Below are 19,699 nucleotides of genomic sequence, written 5' to 3' on the forward strand. Positions count from 1 at the left end.
TACCAAATGAATAAAAACAAAACTAAAACTACTCATTTATTATCGAAATGAGAGTAGAAAATAAAACCTTGCATTTACTTTTGACAGGCTCGTAACCCACTTCTTTCCCTATTTTATCCTTTAGTCCCTACATTCTACGAGCGAGGTTTCTGACAAAAGAGGAAGAATTGCTGTTTCATGAATCAGCTGTTATTTGGAGTAGTTAGTGTGTGAAGATTTTCAATCCTCTCTTAGCATTCATCATCATTTGACTGCCCATCTCAACCTTTATATTTGAGTGCTTTCTTTTTGGCTGTGGTAAGGGGTGACTCATTAGCAAACAAAAAAATATGCAGCGGTTCAAAGAGTTTACGGATGTTGGCGGATTCGCTGAAAAATTGTGCTATTAATAATAAGAAACTTTTTGGTACTTATACACTTATTGTACTGTGCTGAAACAATAACATTATTATTTAGAAAGAATTTCTTAACATAGGGGAGGATGTTTTGTAACTATTCTGTACTTTCACCTAACAATGTAATAAAAAAAAAAAAGATATCGTAAAACTTGAAAATACCATTTTTAAAAAATAGCTTGCTGCAATAAGTGCATAAGCACCGAGAGATGCAAAAACCTAACGTAGTCATCTTCCCTAACGAGGATATACATACGACTAGGGACTGCTTGTGAATTTCATATTCCCATGAAACTTCATCTTTTGGAAGAAGCCAGTTTAATCTGGCTAGGGTTAGTGCCATTTCAGTATGGTACAGTAAATCCTGACCATTTCATCTCAAAGAAATTTCCCTGCTAGGAGATTTGGTTTTACTCTGATCAATGAGTTCAATGTCACTTAAAACTGAATTTTAGTTGTAAATGACACTCTTCTGGAGGTTGAAAGTTCAATCCTCAGTGTGAGGGATACTAAGAATAGCACTGCGAATTAAGACTTCAGTACTTATGCACTTATTGTACCATACTGAAATAATATTATTTAGAAAGTCATTCTTAACATTGGGAGGAGGACGTGTTTTGTAACTATTCTGTACTTTCACCTAACAATTTAATAAACAAAAAGATATCGAAAACTTGAAGTTTTGAAAATACCATTAAAAAAAAAAAAAAAATAGTGCCGTACAATAACCAAACTTTTTCATGGTGGTGTACAATATTGAAGGATACCCATTATTTTTATTTATTTATATCTTAAGAAAATCAGGAAAATTAAAAAAAAAAAAAAAAAACACAGAAATGACTATATTATCGTAAATCATTAATTACATTTTATTTATTCATTTATTTTTTTTTTGGTGATGAATGATTTATAAGTTAGGCCGATAGCTGATAATGCTTAATGTGTAAAACTTTATATTTTTTTAAATTACTGTAATATGCAGCCCTTCATAAAAGAATAGAGCATTCTAGGCAGCTGATAATAGTATGTAAAACATATCTAGGAACTAAGATTTCTCTTCCTTATTAGTTTGTGTGAATGGCAGAGTGGATAGCGATTCCGACTTGATAAAATGGTCTGGTATCAATTTCAACTGTAAACACTGGCTCATCTAGCCACAACTGAAGAGCTGTGATACGCAAGAATAATCTGTCCGCGGATGACTATCTTTCTTTCTCTCACACACACATGCACACATATATATGTATTAGTGGTTAGTTTCATTTCTCTGACTGAAGGAAAGAATTAGTCCAGAATCATAATTTGCGTGTTTTTTGTTGTTTTTTCTATATTTTCTTCTTTCTTGCAACCTATAATCAAAAATATTGTCTTTAGTTTATTTAGCTGCTCGTCAGAAAGGGCCACTTATCGGTAAAATAACATTATGATAAAAATATTGAAATAAAAAAATATTTCTGATTCTAAAGTATTTTTTAAAAAATTATATAAATTTTTCAATGAATTAAAAAAAAATAAAAAGTAAAAAAAACAAAAAACTGTTTAATTAGTTTATGAACCATCAAGCTAAGAAAGACCCCCCCCAAAAAAAAAATTGCTCTATAATTTACCTACTTAAACTATCGTGAAAATTAAAGTTCAAGTGAAAGTCTTTATATTTTTTTTATTCTCATTAAAAGTGTGAGCAATCAAATGTTAGTTGTTACATAAATGTGTGCTATGTAGGGGTTGGTGCAAGGAGGAGGAGAAGACTGTGGAGAGGGTGCAGAATATAAATGGGTACTTACGTCATTGAGATCACAGCTCGGGTCCAGGTGGCGGGAAATGTAACCCTCTAGGTAGGAGTAGAATTTGAGTGACGGTGGGAAGAATGACAAACAGATCGCCAACAATTCCCAGCCTCTTTGCAAGCTTGTACTACAAAGATGACAAATCAGAGATATACATGCATATTACACACACAATAATACATGTATAAAAAAATACACAAACATGTATGAAAAAAAAAATTGAAACTTAATAGAGACACCCACACATATATTTCAAGTATATTGCTAACATTAATAAAAAAAAACAACTAATTTTTGAAAGGGCTCAATATGTGAGTGAAGCTTTCATAAATAAAATCATAAACATGAGGAGAAACCCACGCAAATTGAACTATGTTAACATATATCTCGATGGAGTTCCAAAATAAATAAATAAATACACGTAAAATGTTGGAAAGAATTATATGTTCTGTTCTGCTATAAAACACTATTTGAGGATTCATTGATCACTGTACATGAGCACAAATCAAAAACTGTGCTGGCTTAAAGAGCAGATACTCATAGTCATCAGGGTATTTATATAATTAAGTTAAAATATATTGATACCATGAACTAAAAGAGCAATACTTCTCAAAAGTGCTCAATACATGAGAGAGTTTTTATAAATAAAATTATATAAACATTAGGAGGAACTAATACGATTGACCTATGTTAACATATGGGGTTCTTATATATATATATTTTGTGTACAGAAAGTTGTTAGATGAGACAAATCATTGGTACCGTCGGTTTCAAGCCCGATAATAAGGACCGTAGAAGGTATCCTTATCAAGCTCTCTTCAGCCAATATTCGTCTCTAGGATACCTTAAACCGTCCTTATTATCGGGCTTGAAACCGACGGTACCAATGATTTGTCTCATCTAACAACTTTCTGTACACAAAATATAAATACGCTCTTACATTTCGGATTTTCCTTTTAATTGAGCACTCTGCTGTATTTCTTTTTCCAAAAAAACTAATCATATATATATATATATATATATATATATATATATATATATATATATATATATATATACACACAGTTAGTTATTAAAAAACCAAAAGATGTATTTATTTTACAATCATAGTATTTTATTCAGATGCTTATGTAGTACATCTTAGACGTGTTTCATTGAACAATGAAAGTTCATCAAACAACTCATCAGAGACAAATGTGCATATAGTTTTTTTTTCAGAGACTGAAAAGTCCGGAGGAAATGGAATGGTAATTTTTGGTCTTTTGAATTAACTTCAAGTACGCTATTGGAGACAATAGATGAATTTGAAATGGTAGTGCCCTAGTCAGGGACATATGATATACAATAAAATTTGTGAGTTATTTAGTAAGATATGGCAGGTGACCTATATGCAGCAGGACATGCTTACTCCTTCACAAACGAGGTTGGTAAAAGCATTTAAGACCCACATGCAATTAACAAATCGTATTCCATATCTGTCAAATAGCAACTTTCATTAGTGTACTACATAAGACATTAGCTTGAATTGCCAATCTTAATTGCTGCGCTTTTCACATATTTGTTAATCTTTATTGGATGACATATATAAAGCTGAGCATAAAACTAACTTTATCATATTGTACTACACTAGTGAGGAGAGGGGGCACCTGGCTTTACTCGGGCATAAAATATGTTTAAATATATTTTAATTTGTCCAGATTTTGTATATATTATTATAAAGTCATGCTTTCAAAAGTAAAAAAAAAAAAAAGTATTTAGGTGCCATCAGCTAGAATCGAAACTGAAACTGTAGCATTCGAATCTGGTGACGTTACCACTGTACCAACATGACATACATATAAACTGATTAAAAATTAAAAATAAACTAAGATGAATGTACAAAATGTTTAACGATTCAGCCTACTAGTATTTTTGTTTTATAAAATATTAAAAATTGTTATGAATAATAAGTTCAATGAAGATTATTTTATTTAACCTTCAGAACATATATATATATATATATATATATATATATATATATATATATATATATTACTGTTGATTTTTCTATTTTTGAAAAATCATGAAGTAATTTATCCGTTTTTGTTGTTGACTATCAACAAAAGATTAAAATGGCTAATTTGCTACAAAGAAATGGAACTGCGTTTTAGTAGATTTGCTTTTGAAAGTAAATGATTTTTTTTTTATAAAATAAGATTAAAAAAATGTTTTATGTTATGCAATTCCATTTTTTTTTTCAATAAATAATTAACAAAAAGTAGAATAATGTGTAAATCACGGAGGGACGAGAAACACACAAATACACAAGGAGTGGTCACATAATTTTATTACTATAGAGACGAGCATCACTTACTCTTTCCGGTTCTCTGTGGTCTGTCTGCACAACTGAATAAAAATTTCATCTCTAAGAGATGGCATTGTCCAGCCTTTCACTGTAATCTCCAGAGCCACATGAAGTGGACTTGCTTTTGGCTTCCTGTCACCCATATACATCTGGATAAGTGATTAGCATTAAGGAAAAAACATGTCTACACATATTATATCTTAACCAAAACAAAAGGAATACAAACAAATAAAAAAAAAAAAGGGAATGTTTACAAAATACATGATAAAGACAATATTGTTTCTTCTTATTTTACCAGACAAACATGAAATTCCCCTCCCCATTTCACACACACTTTCTACAAACTTTGATAATTTATTTATTTTAAATATCCAAATAATAATAATAATAATAATCATGCCCAAATAACAAGGAAGGTCTAGGAGGATGGAAAGATTGAAGAGAGAAAGCACTAACCAGACCTCCACTAGATGAGTGCAAAAAGGACTGGGACCCTGGGTAAACTTATTGCCACTCAAATTCCAGTAAAGATCAATGGTCGCTATCAATGAGAAATCAATGGTAAACGGCTATTACGATAATGCAAACTAATTTGCAAAGGTTATCAAAAAAGATGATTAAGTACCGGAAATCTGGAGAGTCACTATTATGCGATAGCCTGACAAATCGTAACGAGGATGAAATGTGGAGAATTCTGTGTAGCTTAATTGCCATATATTTTCGAAACTTACTACTTAGCTCTACTTGTGTATTGAACACTGTCAAAGTAAATACTGAAAATAGATACATAATATAAGTGTAGTTATATGGCTAAAGATGAATAATACAGGATTCAGTTAAGTTTTCAAGAGCGATATATATTCATTATTATACAGTGGAATAATCGATTAGACATTTTTAGGATAAGAAATCTGAGCTGTTGGGTTAATTGACAATGGAGATCTGTGTATAATTTCTAGCCTAATAACCTTTGAAAAGGTTTACCTTGAAATATTCGTCATTGGTTTAGTTTGGTTGCTTGCATTATGGCATATCAATCCTTTTCGGGTTATATAATGCTGATTGGGTTTTGCAAAGGGAAAGGGGGGGGAATTATTACACCAATGATTGGTGCATTTTAAGTCAGGAAGCCAGTATCTTCAAACAGCCTGAATATGGGGAGGAGGACCATACGCTGCAACATTGTCTCGTCTACTCTCTATTACCTAATTAGTGCAGCTTGAAAGATCTTGTAGAATACAACAATAATGCAAAGGACTGCTTAAAAAAAAAAAAAATGTGAGCAACTGTTGACTTGCCATATGCAAAGGAAATGAAGAAATTGTAGAGAAGATGTTTGTCATTTTTATTTTTTTAATCTTTTCTCTTCTTCATCAGGCTCAGTCAGATGGATTAAAGACGCAGCGACACTACCACAAAATGCCAATCTTGACATTCTTCTCCATCAACTCTACAAACTGATTATCGCTTAAAGTAAGGATTGAATCTTCAATATCTAGAAGACTATCCCTTAGAACAATGCTTTTAACCATTATGCCACAAGTTGATGTTAATAACTAAGATCAACATAAAAAAAAAAATTGTAACATTTCTATCCGATCATGGCTAACAGAACAAGAACAATATACCACAGTGAACTAACTATACAGTTCGGTTCAAAATCTGCATAGAATATTTAGTTCTCTCCCACTGCAAGGACTTAAGACACAAGGGTCGGAAAGTGGGATTGAGAAGTTAGCGCCCCAAAGCGTCTGGGCAGCCCTGCCGGCATTCCCCGGTGAGGGTGCCTCAGGCGATTGGCAATCAACTAACCTCCTTCTCAAAGCCTGGGAAGGTGGAACTCCTAGAACTGCACAGAACTTTACTCCCACCGCACAAATCAACAGGAACCGGGTCACTATAGGAACGGTCTAAATCTCTTGATTTTAGGAGCCCGAGCTGCATAGATTCTCAAGTTTGAAAAGATGCATTGAAAGAAGGTCAGAGGTTACATGAAAACCACCAAGATGAGAATAGTAGTTGGAATAATCCAAATAATCCAACTATTTGGTCATCTTGAAATCTGCAAAGCAAGTGTTTATCCGAAAGGAATCCAACGAAAAAGGATATGTTTGAAGACTTCACATGCCTCTCTTTTCACAGCCTTGTCATTGGTCCTTAACATAGGTTTCTGGATAGGGTCCTGCAAAAGACAAAAAACAAAGAACATCTAAATAAACAGTTCAAAATCTAATAAATGCATGCACAAATTAGAATATACAAAGATTTTGATTAAAGATTTTAAATAATGAGATATCATGTCGCATGTAATAATCATAATTCTGTGTGTGTGTGTGGGGGGGGTATAAAATTCAGAAACTACACAAGATACGTTTCCAAACCTTACATCATTCGATTAAATATGACTTTGACCTGGTTATAATAAAAAAAAAATAAATAAATAAAATACTCAAACAATTAGGATCACCAGATTAAATTCGTGCTTGAGAGGAAGGTCAAACACAATTATATTTTCTATTTTTATTCTCATTAGGAGCTGTTTTATTTATTTATTTTTTTTAAACAACACTGAAACTAAATCAAATAGACAGTTTTCAAAGAGAGAGATAGAGAGTAGCGATTGAAGAGAGAGAGGAGGAGAGAGAGAGAAAGAGACAGAAATATAGAGAGAAAGGGAGAGAGAAATATAGAGATAAAGAGAAAGGGGGAGAAAGATGTGTGTGTGTGTGTGTGTGTGTGTGTGTGTGTGTGTGTGTGTGTGTGTGTGTGTGTGTGTAAGTAAAAAAATCCTTATATTCTCACACAACTTGTTTACCATTTGAACAAAATGCATTTCATCGGGACTAAAAAAAAAATATATATATATATATATATATGTGTGTGTGTGTGTGTCCATCATGTTTTTTTTTTCGGGGGGGGGGGGGAATGTTCAGTAGAGGTGGGCATAATATTGAGAAAATTCGTTTTGTTCCCAGATTCAGATTTCAGCTCTTACTAATTCTATGACTTAATAAGTAATCCAATATTTCAATCTTTCTTAAAAGTAAAAAAAAAAAAAATACAATAAAATAATCCTTTTTAAAATGCTGAGTTTACAAAACATAAAAAGTCGTTTACAAACAGATTAAAAAAAAAAACAGAAAAAAAAACAAAGAAAGAAAAAAGTACAAATAAAAAGAAAAAAAAAAGAAACAAGGTTTATTATTATATTTTTATTTTTTTTGTTTTTTTTTTGTTGTCAACAAAGAGCAACGAGTATCCAAGTTTAGTAAAGAAATCTAACACAAAGTTATCCTGTCGGATTTTTAAAGTCAGGCTCAAACAGCATTTAAGTTGACAAATCAAACTTTGCTTCTGATTAGTTAATTTTTATTTGCTAGTTTTGTATCATATTGGCAATGTAATAACATATCTTTTTATGAGGGAGTCGCCATTTATCAAAACCTGAAGACCACTCTAGAATAAAGGTTAATGAGTGTAAGGTGGTGAGAGAACAGCCTAGTGATTGATGGTGATGAATTGAATTTGATTATTTAAAAGGGCAGCTCAACAGGAACTTGTTTACAATAAACGTGAAGACGGCTATGTTGTAGTCAGCTGGAAAGCAAGACCGTAGTACAGAGTACTACAAGCAGACAGTTTTAGGAAAGAATCATTGTTCATGGAATTTGTATTTAGATTTAAGCACAGATAGAGAGTGGAGAAATATGTTGATATTGGTTGTAGTTAGAAGAGCTCTTGCTACAAAAGACTTGCCGAGAGGACCATATATTGAAGCTCAGTCGAGCACTTGCCATGAAAATAATGAGTAGATATGGACTTACAATATATCTTCTGTAAGAAAGCAGTTGCAGGGTGGAGAAAAGGGACATAATCTATGAGGTTGCAAAGACAGTTTTGATCTTTGTCGAGGCAGGGGAGGATGCTCCAAGCACCCACCTCCTCCTCCAGATGTGGCAGAAGTACTACATTCTAGAATGTATTTGACTCCAGTACAGGTAGAGGATTGCGTCTGGAGTGAAATATCTTGAGCGGTAGAATGATGCAACCATTTTTTTCAGAAATTTTGTCAACAGATTTGATGTAAAGTCCTAGAAGCTTGTCGAAGCAGGGTCCTTTCCCAAAATGACAGCCATTCATTTCAATTGAGGCTAGATTGGGGATCAAAGCATCGATGGTGAAAAGATAGAAGCTTGGTTTTGAATGTATCAAAATTAACCAGCAACCTTTTGCACCATTGCACCATGTGCTCAAGGTTAGAGGAGAGAAAGAGAGATCATGGTCGTTGCTGGCCTTTGAAATATGGCCATAGACAGTAGTTGCATATATGTTGGCTAAAGAACTTAGAATGCGATTTGGGAGATCACTGATGAAGATCAGGAAAAGAGTTGGGTCTAGGATGGATCCCCAAGGTATGTCAGCATTGATGCTTTGAGCTTCAAACCATCAACGACTACTTGTATAAACCTATGAGAGAGAAAGGATTCAATGATTGAAAATACATTTCTAGATATTCCATAGGTGGAAATTTTGTGAAGTAGCCTGTTATACTAAACCTTTGATATGTCAAGAGCTATTGCTCTTGAGAGGAAACCCCTCGCGATAGATTTAATGATCCTGTGTGAAATTACAGTCAGTACATCAGCCTTAGATCTTACAAGACTGAAATTGTATTGCTTGTGTCCCTGAGTAGTTTGTTTTTGCTGAGATAGAGGGAAAGAAAGGAAATAGAGAGAGAGAGAGAGAGAGAGAGAGAGAGAGAGAGAGAGAGAGAGAGAGAGAGAGAGAGATCCAGTCCAAACGACTGATGATATGAAATATTTTTAAATAATCACCTGAAAATAAAAATCATCAAGGGAGAAACAACTCATGTTAATCAAAGAATATAATAAAAGTTGTAGATCTTAAATTTCAAAATGTGGATGAATAAATATCAATAAATTAAAACGACTTTATTGCATCCTAGGCAACGTTAAGAAGTTTATGATATTGGTGTTATATAGCAGAGAGGTGATGAAGGCTCAACTCATTCTACCAAAAAAAAAAAAAAAATACCCAAAAAGAACAGTAAAAACAGGACAAACACAATCTGTTTTATAAAATGCACTATGTATATAATGATAATATTCCAATGATTAAAACGGTAAATGCTTCTGAGATGTGGTTCAAAATCCAATTGTCAAGGTGTCAAGCTGGTTTATTATTCATTACTAGGATTAGTAATAAATTACTACAACTACTATTACTACTACTACTACTACTACTACTAGCAGGACCCGTGGAAATTCCATGGAATGAGAAATATATTTAATTAACAAATATTTTTTGATGAAGCTGATATTTTTAAAATTTTTTAATTACATTTTCACCCCAAACAAGGCACATCGCCACTTTGATGTAGGGGCCTACTATCAGGGACATAAGCTACAGGGGTACTATGTAGGGAGTTGGGCAGCAAGATGTTGATTCACGTTACACTTGAACTTCTGCATGTCAGTACAGTTGGGGAAGCAGGGTCCTGGAAGGGAATTCCAAAGTCTAGTGGTTCTGGGGAAGAAACTACTGGAGTAGAAGGCTCTCTTACATCTAGTAATCTCTACTGTGAAAGGGTGGGATTTAGCTGCTTGTCGGGTCTGTCGGGGTATTTAGGTCGAGAGGGTACTAGTGCTTGCAGTTCGTCAGAGCATTCACCGTTAAAGCACTTGTAAGACAGGCAGAGGGATGCAACATTTCGTCGATGGGACAGAGGCTGAAGCTTAGATGACAGTTCAGGACCTATTAGGTTAGCGACTCTCTTTTGAACCTTGTCTAGGAGCGAGAGACTAGTAGCAGATGCACCAGCCCAAATATGACAACAATACTTCGTACATGGGTGAATGATATTTTTCTGGATAGCACAAAAAATTAGTTTTTTCGACAGAAAAACTAATAACATGCAACAGATGAGTTTATTAATATGTCCATGAAAATATTGTACATTGTTTAAATATAGAACTGACCCAAATGAGATAAATTAATAAGTTCTAATAAATACTCAGAAAGTAATATTGTGTTACACAGTTCAATACAAATGATAACATCACATTATAATAGATAACCTTTATTCTTTACGCTTTCAGTCCAGCCCAGCACCTCTTGGCAGATAATGTTCTTTTTTGTCCCGTTTCTTTCAAATGTTGCTTTTTTTTTTTTTTTTTTTTTTTTTTTTTAGTCATTTTGATGACTTCTTTCTTTGGTGAAGAACTGCTGCACATTGAGATGACTAGGAGTTCTTTTCTCATACCATTACAACAATAATCATATTAGTCTCAAAAACGAGACTACATCAAAGGGAGGTTACTCTTATGTTTTCGTCCGGCGATGCAAAATTGGCTTTTTTTAAAGCCAAATTTTGTGTTTTTAGCCTTTTTTTTTTTTTTTAAGCAGTTTGATCTTCAAAACTTGTACCTGGCCTTTTTTTTAAAGCATAACGTACGAGTAAATAAGGAAGGAACAAGTAAAATATTCTATAGATAGCACGTAGATAAAAAAATAATTTACTTATTTAAAATATTAATTTTCATGGGTGCATTGGTTTGGTTGTTTTATGGTATATCAATCCTTTTCAGGTTACTTAATGTTAAATCCAGTAATTTTGGTAAACGTTTTTATGCTTCAAGTTATTTATATCTTTAATATTTATTCATGGTGTTTAGTTTTATTTATTTGTTTTCGAATTATTTAGTACTGAATCTAATAATTAAAAAACAAAAGTTTTTATGCTTTATATTTACTTATGGTTTTTGGCTTGGTCGTTTCGTTTTTTGGCATACCAACCATTTTCATGTCATTTATAATGCTGAATCGAGTAATTTTAGTAAAAGTTTTTATGCTTCAAGTTCTTTATATTTTCAAATTTTTTATTCATGGTGTTTGGTTTAAGAGAGTTGTTTTACAGGTTATTTAATGATGAACCCAGAAATTTTGGATAACCCTTGTTCTCAAGTAGCCTTTCAATCTCGCTAAGCAGTGACCTCCATCTTCTGATAAAAAAAAAGTTTAAATAAATAAAAAACTAAGTATTTTAGGAAAATTAGGACCCTGGATACTGCTGGTAGCCCTGCTAGTAATGAATAAATTGAAAGACAGTTGATGACAGTTTTTTTAATTATTTATTTTTTTTTTTTAGATTGGCTGAGCAAATATAACGTTGCCCTGTTGTAAGTGGGAAACATAAAATGTACTTGAGGAAAAAGAGAAAAAAAATATCTGAAATACCACACAAATTATTTAGATTTTCTCCTTTCGGGTGTGGTAATAATTAGCCAATGGCTATTATGAACTCTGTTTGCAATGGAGGTCGGCTAGTGATCTTGTTCCACGCTCTAAGAGAAGCAGATTTCATTTTCAGACCGACTTGTTAAAAAAAAAAAAAAAAAAAAAAAAAAAAACAGATAAAGATCACAGTCTGAGATTCCAGACTTTATAGAAGTCTTTGGGTGGCATCACGAACAAGATGCTGTTTAAAAGGGGGGGGGGACCTCTACTTTAATTTTAATACAAAAAAATTATTTTCTTTTTTACTGGGAGAGGGTGGAGGTTATCACTTATCAATGCAGGAAGGCCACTCCTTGAGATTAAGGATTAATGAATTTTAGATGGCCAGTGAAACAACACCGTGATGATCAGTAATGGTGGAATTTGTGTGGAATTTCATTATTTAAGAGAACGGTTCAACAAGAACTTGTTTATATTAGACTTAAAAATGACCATGTTATAGTCAACTGGGAAGCAGCCCCGTGGAATCATGTTCCACAGATGGGTAATTCTAGAAAAGAAACTTTGCTCGTGAAATTTTTATTTAGTTTTAGGGAGAGAGAGAGAGAGAAAGAAAGGGAAATTGGTGCAGATAGACGAGTGTTTGTTGAAAATGTTTTGCAACAAGAGGGGGGGGTGACCATCGATTGAAGCTCAGTTCAGCATCTGCCATGAAAATATCAATAGAGAAGAGATAAACTTGCAATGTTTCTTCTGTGAGAAATAGTAAATAAAGAGGAGAAAAAGGCATAACCCACTAGATTTCAAAGACAATTTTGTGCTCTGCCGAGGCAGGAAAACTTATCCTCGGTAGCTCCTCCTTAGATGTGGAAACAATACTGTTATCTAAAGACATATTGGGCTCTTAGCAGTTAGAGGATTTTAGAGTGGTAGAATGATTCAACCATTTTTGTTCATCAATTCTGAATTAGACATTTCTTAAATAAGGGTTGACTGTTAGTAGATAATGATTTAAATTGCGTAAGGAGCAGATACTGATATTAAGAACTAAAAAGGGGAAGCAACTCTTTATTGCTGTTAAACTGTAATGTGTATGTAAATGAAAAAAATCAAGAGTAAACAAAAACTGAGTTTTTATAGAATAAAATGAAAAGGAAAAAAAGAAAAAGAGAAAAAGAGAAAAAGAAAAGGAAGAAAATAAAAGACGAATTAAAAAAAGGAAAGGAAAAAGAATAAAAAGAGAAAGAAGAAATACAAGAAAAAGAGGAAGATAAAAAAGACAGAAAAAGAAGAAGGGAAAGAGAGAAGAAAGAAAATGAAAACAAGAGTAAGAGTTAAAAAAAAGAAAACGAAGAAAAAGAAACAGAGAAAGAAAAAGTAAGGCAGCAAAAGAGGAAGAGAAAAGACGAGGCAGAAAAAGAAACAAAGAAGCGGAAGTAGACGAAGAGTAAGAGATGAAAGCCAAACCAGAAAGAATTTATTCTACCAAACCCAAAACGGTGTTTACTTAAAATAATAATAAAAAGAACATCGACACCCACACATGCTGTCAAGTGCAGATGATAATTTTTACATAAACAGACAATAAAAAAAAAAAAATCGTAAAATAATAATAAAAAAAAAAGAAACCATTGTCACGTCAGAAACTGAGGCATAAAAAAAATCTACATGTCATTTATGAAGGAAATGCAAAGACACCATACAATCTTGGAATGTTTATCTTTTAATGAAAAAAAAAACAAAAAACAAAAAAAAAAAAACAAAAAAAAACTGTTCCATTTCAGGGGGTGAGGTGGTTTACTGAAAGTTCAGTCGTCATCATCATCATCATATTCAACTTCACTTCCGTCTTTTAGAAATTGACTTCCAAAGTAATTTATCTCTGGACAGGTCTCTGTCTCTATCTCTCTCTCTCTCTCAAATCGACCCTTATCGCATCTTCTCATGTTTTCCTTGGCCTTCCCCTGCTAATTAACCCTGCTACCTCAACTGTTCTACATTTACTAACTCAAAAACTCTTATCCATTCCTTCAACGTGGCCATACCATCGGAGTATCCTGTTCTTCACATATCTCCCAATAATGTCCAGATTTAATCTTCCTTTAAGTTTATCAGATCTAAATCTGTCTTTAAGATTCACATTACACATTCATCGTATCATTTTCATATCATTTCTCTCCATGCAACGCACATCCTCAACCCTTACTAGCCAGATTTACCATCCATACTGTGTACAGATGACTGACACACTCTTCTCTTGGTTGTCATTGGTAACACTCTGTTGGTTAATAATAGAAGAAATTTCCATGAACTTACTCCATCTGCTCTTTATTCTTGCAATCACACTAGCACCTGCTATACCCTGTGCTCCAATAGTATGACCAAGGTAACAAAACTTTTCAACAACCTCAACAGCTTCACCATCCAAATATATTTGCACCACATTTCTGAAGAACCCGTGGTGCAGTAGTTAGAATACTTGAAAGGATCAGCTGTAAAAGTGATATTCTCCTGAAGGTTCAATCCTCAGTGTGGGTGACCAAAAATTACAATTATGAATCACTTAGGACCTCTATCCAATCATGGCTGATGGAAAGAGAGCATGCTACCCACGTGAAGTAAATAAAAGGTTCCGTTTGAAATTCTGTCCAAATTCCAGAGTTTTACAAGATTCGCCTGAAGAAGGTTGGAGGTTACATCAACCAAAACTCGAAAATCACACTCAAGATAAGAACAGTAGTCTGATGAATCCAAATAATGGGGATATTTTCTCCATATCTGAATTCTTATTCATCTCCATTGTCTTACATTTTTTGCACACAAACCAATTATTATCTCGCAACCTACCTGTGATTCCCCTGCACTTCTTGTGTACTTGGGTTGAAGAGTTATGAAGACGTGAGTGGTACCATTAAATGAGTGACCTTTTGTGCTCCAGAATTTATTTTTCTACATAGTTACCACCATTCTCAATGCACTTTAACCAAAAATTCAACGATTTATCTCTACTTCTGATGCACATCCATAACAGGAGTTGCTTTCTTAGAGTCTCACACCGTCAATATCTGCAACAGAGAAGCAAAACTTTATGAATGCATAAGTTCAAATCATCATAACAATGCAATTTACGATCCTCTCTGATCCATACTGGTGGAATAAAAAATAGGAGGTATTACTTTTGGAACACCCCTTGTATATTGAGCCACAATTGGTCTCTTTAATACCTAGAATAGGTCCAACTCAAAAATACTTCAAAGTAAATTAAAAACTGCAATTGAAAACAAATTGTGACCAAAACATTAGAAAATGAAATTATGCTTTTTAGAACAAGTTTTAATTGGTTGGTTGTTTTACAGCATATCAACCCTTTTCAGGTTATTTAATGCCGAATCCAGTGATTTTGAAGAAAATTTTTTTATTAGAATATATATATATATATATATATTTTTTTTTTTAATACATAGGCATCACCACATTATCAAGGCCAAGAGGCCACTCAAGGATAAGGGTTAAAGATTGTACATTAGAAATTGGACAATATAGTAATCATTAGTAATGAAAATTTGGAAAATTTGATAACTTATATGGAACGGCTCATCAAGAACTTATTTACGTTAGACTTGAAGACAACCATATTGTAGTCAGCCGGAAAGCAGGAAAACTGAAGACAATTCCACAGACGTGCAGTTCTAAGAAAGAAGCTTTGTTCATGGAATCTACGTTTAGGTTTAGGCACAGATAAAGAGTGGGGGTAATTATTGATAGTGATTACAGCTAGACGAGTCTTTCTTGTGAAAGTTTGGCGAGGGGGGGACCATAGATTGAAGCTCAGTCGAACACTTTCCATGAAAATAACGATACATCAGAAACAAACTCGCAACATCTCTTCTGTGAGATAGAGGTTGCAAGGAAGAGAAAAGGACATTTCCTACGAGGCTACGAAGTCTATTTTGAACTCTATCAAGGCAGGACAAGTCCTTTCTAGCAGCTCCTGCCCAGATGTGGCAACAAGTCAGTTTCTATTTAACCCATAGTTGGGACCCTAACAGGTACTACCACTCCGGGTCAAAGTGGACCTGGGAGTAATGCAATTAAGAGGTGGCTCCACACTCCCCAAAGCCCACAAGCTGGGGCCTTGCCATTGGATATAGTTTAAGGTCATATTCAGGATCTTTAAAAGAACAAGTCATCAAAATAAACTAATCAAGGACCAGTGGCATGTAAAGGTCTGATTGTGCCCAAGGTCAACTCCTTGTATGCCCCGAAGACTCAAGTCCTAGTACTGAGAAATATTATGAGAAAGGAAGACAATTTGTATATGACATGGCTCAACCAAAAGATAAAAGACAGCAAACCATTCACAGACTTTCACTTTGAAAATGACATGAACAAAACCATTAGTAGCCTTGAAATTCAAAGGAGAATAAAAAAAAAAAAAAAAAAATGGACCAGGAGTTTACTTTCAGCAGCCTCCTATATCTTGCCTCCCTGATTTTGTCCTTTAGTCCTCACATTCCATGAGCAATGTTTCTGGCTAGGAATCTACCCATCTCACACTTATCGTTAACTAGTTTTTATTTTGAAGTAGCATTTTTTTTTTTTTTTTTTTTTTTTAGCTCCTTACATCCGTCATGCCCTGTTTGGAGCAAAATAAAAAGTGTTGCGGCAGAAACAGCATGACGGTAAGAAAGGAAAAAAGAAAAAGAAATTGTGATAATGATGTGAAATATACAGTTTACACAACTGAAGTTATGGTCTACGAAAAATTTCATTTTTCTAAGCTAAGCTCCTATTTGATAATCTACATAACAATATTGTCTTTTAATAATTGTTTGAATTAAATTATAATCAGAAATCGGAGGCTTGACATCTTACAATGGGCGGGGGATTCTTGGGAAGTTTATTTATTTTTTAAAATTCACAATTATTACAATGAATTATTTTATAAATATAAATATTCAGGAATTAAACGATACTGTTAGGATAATCAATATTGAGTGGCTGAATGTTCAGGTATATAATATTCTTTTGTTTAGAATTTATTTCCTTGCAACAGAACAGCCAATCACAGAACTGTTTCATCTTTTGTCTGCATTCTTTTTTAACTATTTTCCTTGTATTTAACAAATACAACGTGGGGCATGAAGAATTTTATAATTTAGAATGATTAGAAAGAAAAAAAAAACTATCTAAAATAAAAAAAAAAAAAAATGATTATAATGGTATATAAAAAGTAGTAGCTGCCCATACCCGGTGTTGCTCGGTAATGTATTTCCTTGAATTTGTTTTGACTTTCTTTTTTTAAGCTGTCTACTTTTTTTTTTTTTCAATCAAAACTAAGTAACTTTTTATAAACAAATACAGAGTTACGTCTACTGTTTTTTTTTTTTTTTTTTTTTTTTTCATGATGGTCATTTGAAAATAATTCCAATCCAGATAGAGTATTTTCTGGAAGGGATAAAATAAAATTACATTTCATTCTCTTTCACGATATGCTGATTTTATAACAAAAAAAATGATTTAGAAACTGGTTGGAAGTGAATTGATCAAATGCCTAGGAGACATTTCTCTGTAATTGATCATTGACAGAGCAAATGAACATGACAAAAAGATTTTTATAATAATTTATGAAGAAGATGAAAATAATAGAGCCGAGGCTACTAAGTGAGACTAGAACCACCGTTTTTTACAACCATATGGTTACTTCAAATGTGGAAGATCTTCATGCCCCACCATGTAGTTTTCTGTATTTTGTATAATTAGGTGAAAAGAAATTTTGTTTTACGACATGTCAACCCTGAGTTTTTTTTTGTTTTTTTTAATGCTGAATCCAGTAATTTTGGAAAAAAAAAAGAAAAAAAAAAAAAAAAAAGATATTATGCTTCAAGTTCTTTATATCTTCAAATATTTATTCATAGTGTTTAGTTTGTTTTGCAGAGAAAAAATTTTTGTTTTCGGTATTGGCTTTGCAGAACATGATTGAGTTTTAGATTAGAAAAAAAAAAAAACAATAACAGATAGCTGAAAGGGTTCAAACAAATAGGTGAAATAATAATATACTTCCACCTTGATTCCAACAAGTAGTGTAAAATAAAGTAAAAATCACTTACCTTGGACCAAGCGAGCATATTGGCCAATGAGACCTTCTTCCCAAATAGGCCTTTCTTGTGTCGGTTGAGGTGTGTTTGTGCATAGTTCTCAATATCACTATCTGAGGGTAACTTTTTGAGGTAAAGTTCGTGTATGCAATTGATGGCAGTCGTCTCTGAGGAGGAGGCCAAAGCCTCTCCTCAGATATCCTGCCAAAAGATAAAAACACAATCCATTGTTAGCAATAATTGAAGAAACAAAATAACAAATAAAAAAAAAAAAAAAAAAAACGAAAAAAAAAAAAACGTTTACAATGACATTCTGAATTTCGAGGGATGAATATTACTCATAATTTGAATAATTTTTTTTTTTATAATCGTATTTTGCATAGTTTTTCTCGAGTTAATTGCTCTTGCAGCCAGATTAGATATGTATGCATAAAAATGATGTTAAAGCAGAATTTTCCACATAAGGCTAGAGTAAGGAGAATTTGGAAAATTCCATTAGAAGTTAAAGAGTAATACTATAATTGCATGGACAGGAAGTCTGAAGTGACACGTAACGATTGAGAGAAAAAGATAAATTTTTTTCTTTGGCAGGAAAGCTGATTGTGTTTAGATGGTTTTTTGTTTGTTGTTTTGTTGTTACATGTGTGTAAAGTGGACTCATAATTTTATTAATTTATCAATACAGTTGATCAGAAAAAAATGAGGAAACTTTAATAAAACAAGTCATTTAAAATTAAGAAACAACAATGAAACAAAAGTTAAAATTATCTTAAAATTAATTGAATTTTAATACATTACAGGCGTTTGAAAATAAAATTAATGAGGATAATTGAATTTTAAAAATCACTGAAAAATAGGTTTATAAAACAGTCAAATATTGGAATAACACTTGTCTTTGTGCTGCTGCACCTGAATATAGTCACAAAAAAAGAAAAAAAAAAAAAAAAATGCTACCATGTATAAAAATAACAAAAACAAGAAAGATGTGGCACTTCTACAGAATTGGGATGAGATTTTGTAGTTGATAAATGGAGTTTTCAGATAAAAAACAATGGTTTCAACTGACTTTTTTTTGTCAATTCTAATAAGTTAAAATGGTAGCTTCCAAATTATGTGGTTGAAATTACCTGAATATTACTGAATTATTAAACAAAACACCTTTAATCGTGTTAGCAGGTGAAAAATTGCCGCCATCCTGTTTTTGAACTCTCCTGTGTCTTACGATCGTTTTAATAAAATTCTAATTTTTATTTTCTTAAATAATTTTCTACCTTATCGATTTTAGTAATTTTTGGATATAATCTTTAAAAATATGAAGAATACATACATACGATTTCTGAAATTTCTGTCCCAATAGTGTAGAAGCGCCAAAGATGTCCCTTTTAGGTTATCGGCTCCATAGGCTTCAGCAAAATATTAAAGAAATCATCCTATTTCCTTCTTTATGTATAATCTTTGCAGTAGATGAAGTGAGCAAAAGATTACCCCTATAGAACTCTATACCATGGGGCTGCTTTCCAGCTGACTACAACATGGTCGTTTTCAAGTCCAACGTAAACAAATTCTCATTGAACTGTCCGCTTAAATAATCAAATTCTACCTAATTTTCACCATTGCTGATCATTATGGTGTTGTCTCACCGATCACCTGGCACTCATTAACCCTTGAGTGAACTTCGGTCTTTGTATAAAAAAAAAAAACGCTTTGAGCCTGCTCTTAGCCTGCCAAGCCAGCATGACATCCAATGAAACTTCCTGATGTTCAAAATAAATAGGATTTTTAAATTAGGTAGTTGAACAAGAATTTTATGACCTTTCA

The 19,699-nt window shown here is 32.9% G+C and overlaps 1 protein-coding gene across 28 annotated transcripts in view; it reads right to left on the reverse strand.

Moving 5' to 3' along the window:
- The window catches only part of LOC145239774 (rho GTPase-activating protein 39-like), a 1,121,368-nt gene that overhangs the window by 56,254 nt on the left and 1,045,415 nt on the right, over window positions 1-19,699 (reverse strand). For all 28 annotated transcript variants that reach the window (XM_080103220.1, XM_080103221.1, XM_080103223.1 and 25 more), the window contains 4 exons: window positions 17,894-18,004; window positions 6,636-6,708; window positions 4,536-4,683; window positions 2,180-2,309 (listed from right to left, as the gene is read on the reverse strand). In XM_080103220.1, coding sequence (XP_079959346.1) covers window positions 2,180-2,309; window positions 4,536-4,683; window positions 6,636-6,708; window positions 17,894-18,004 — 462 coding nt within the window. The remainder of the gene's footprint in view (window positions 1-2,179; window positions 2,310-4,535; window positions 4,684-6,635; window positions 6,709-17,893; window positions 18,005-19,699) is intronic.

The sequence above is a fragment of the Euprymna scolopes genome, chromosome 19 (assembly GCF_053919585.1).
Source record: "Euprymna scolopes isolate OS-2025 chromosome 19, ASM5391958v1, whole genome shotgun sequence".
Classification (NCBI taxonomy): Eukaryota; Metazoa; Mollusca; class Cephalopoda; order Sepiida; family Sepiolidae; genus Euprymna; species Euprymna scolopes.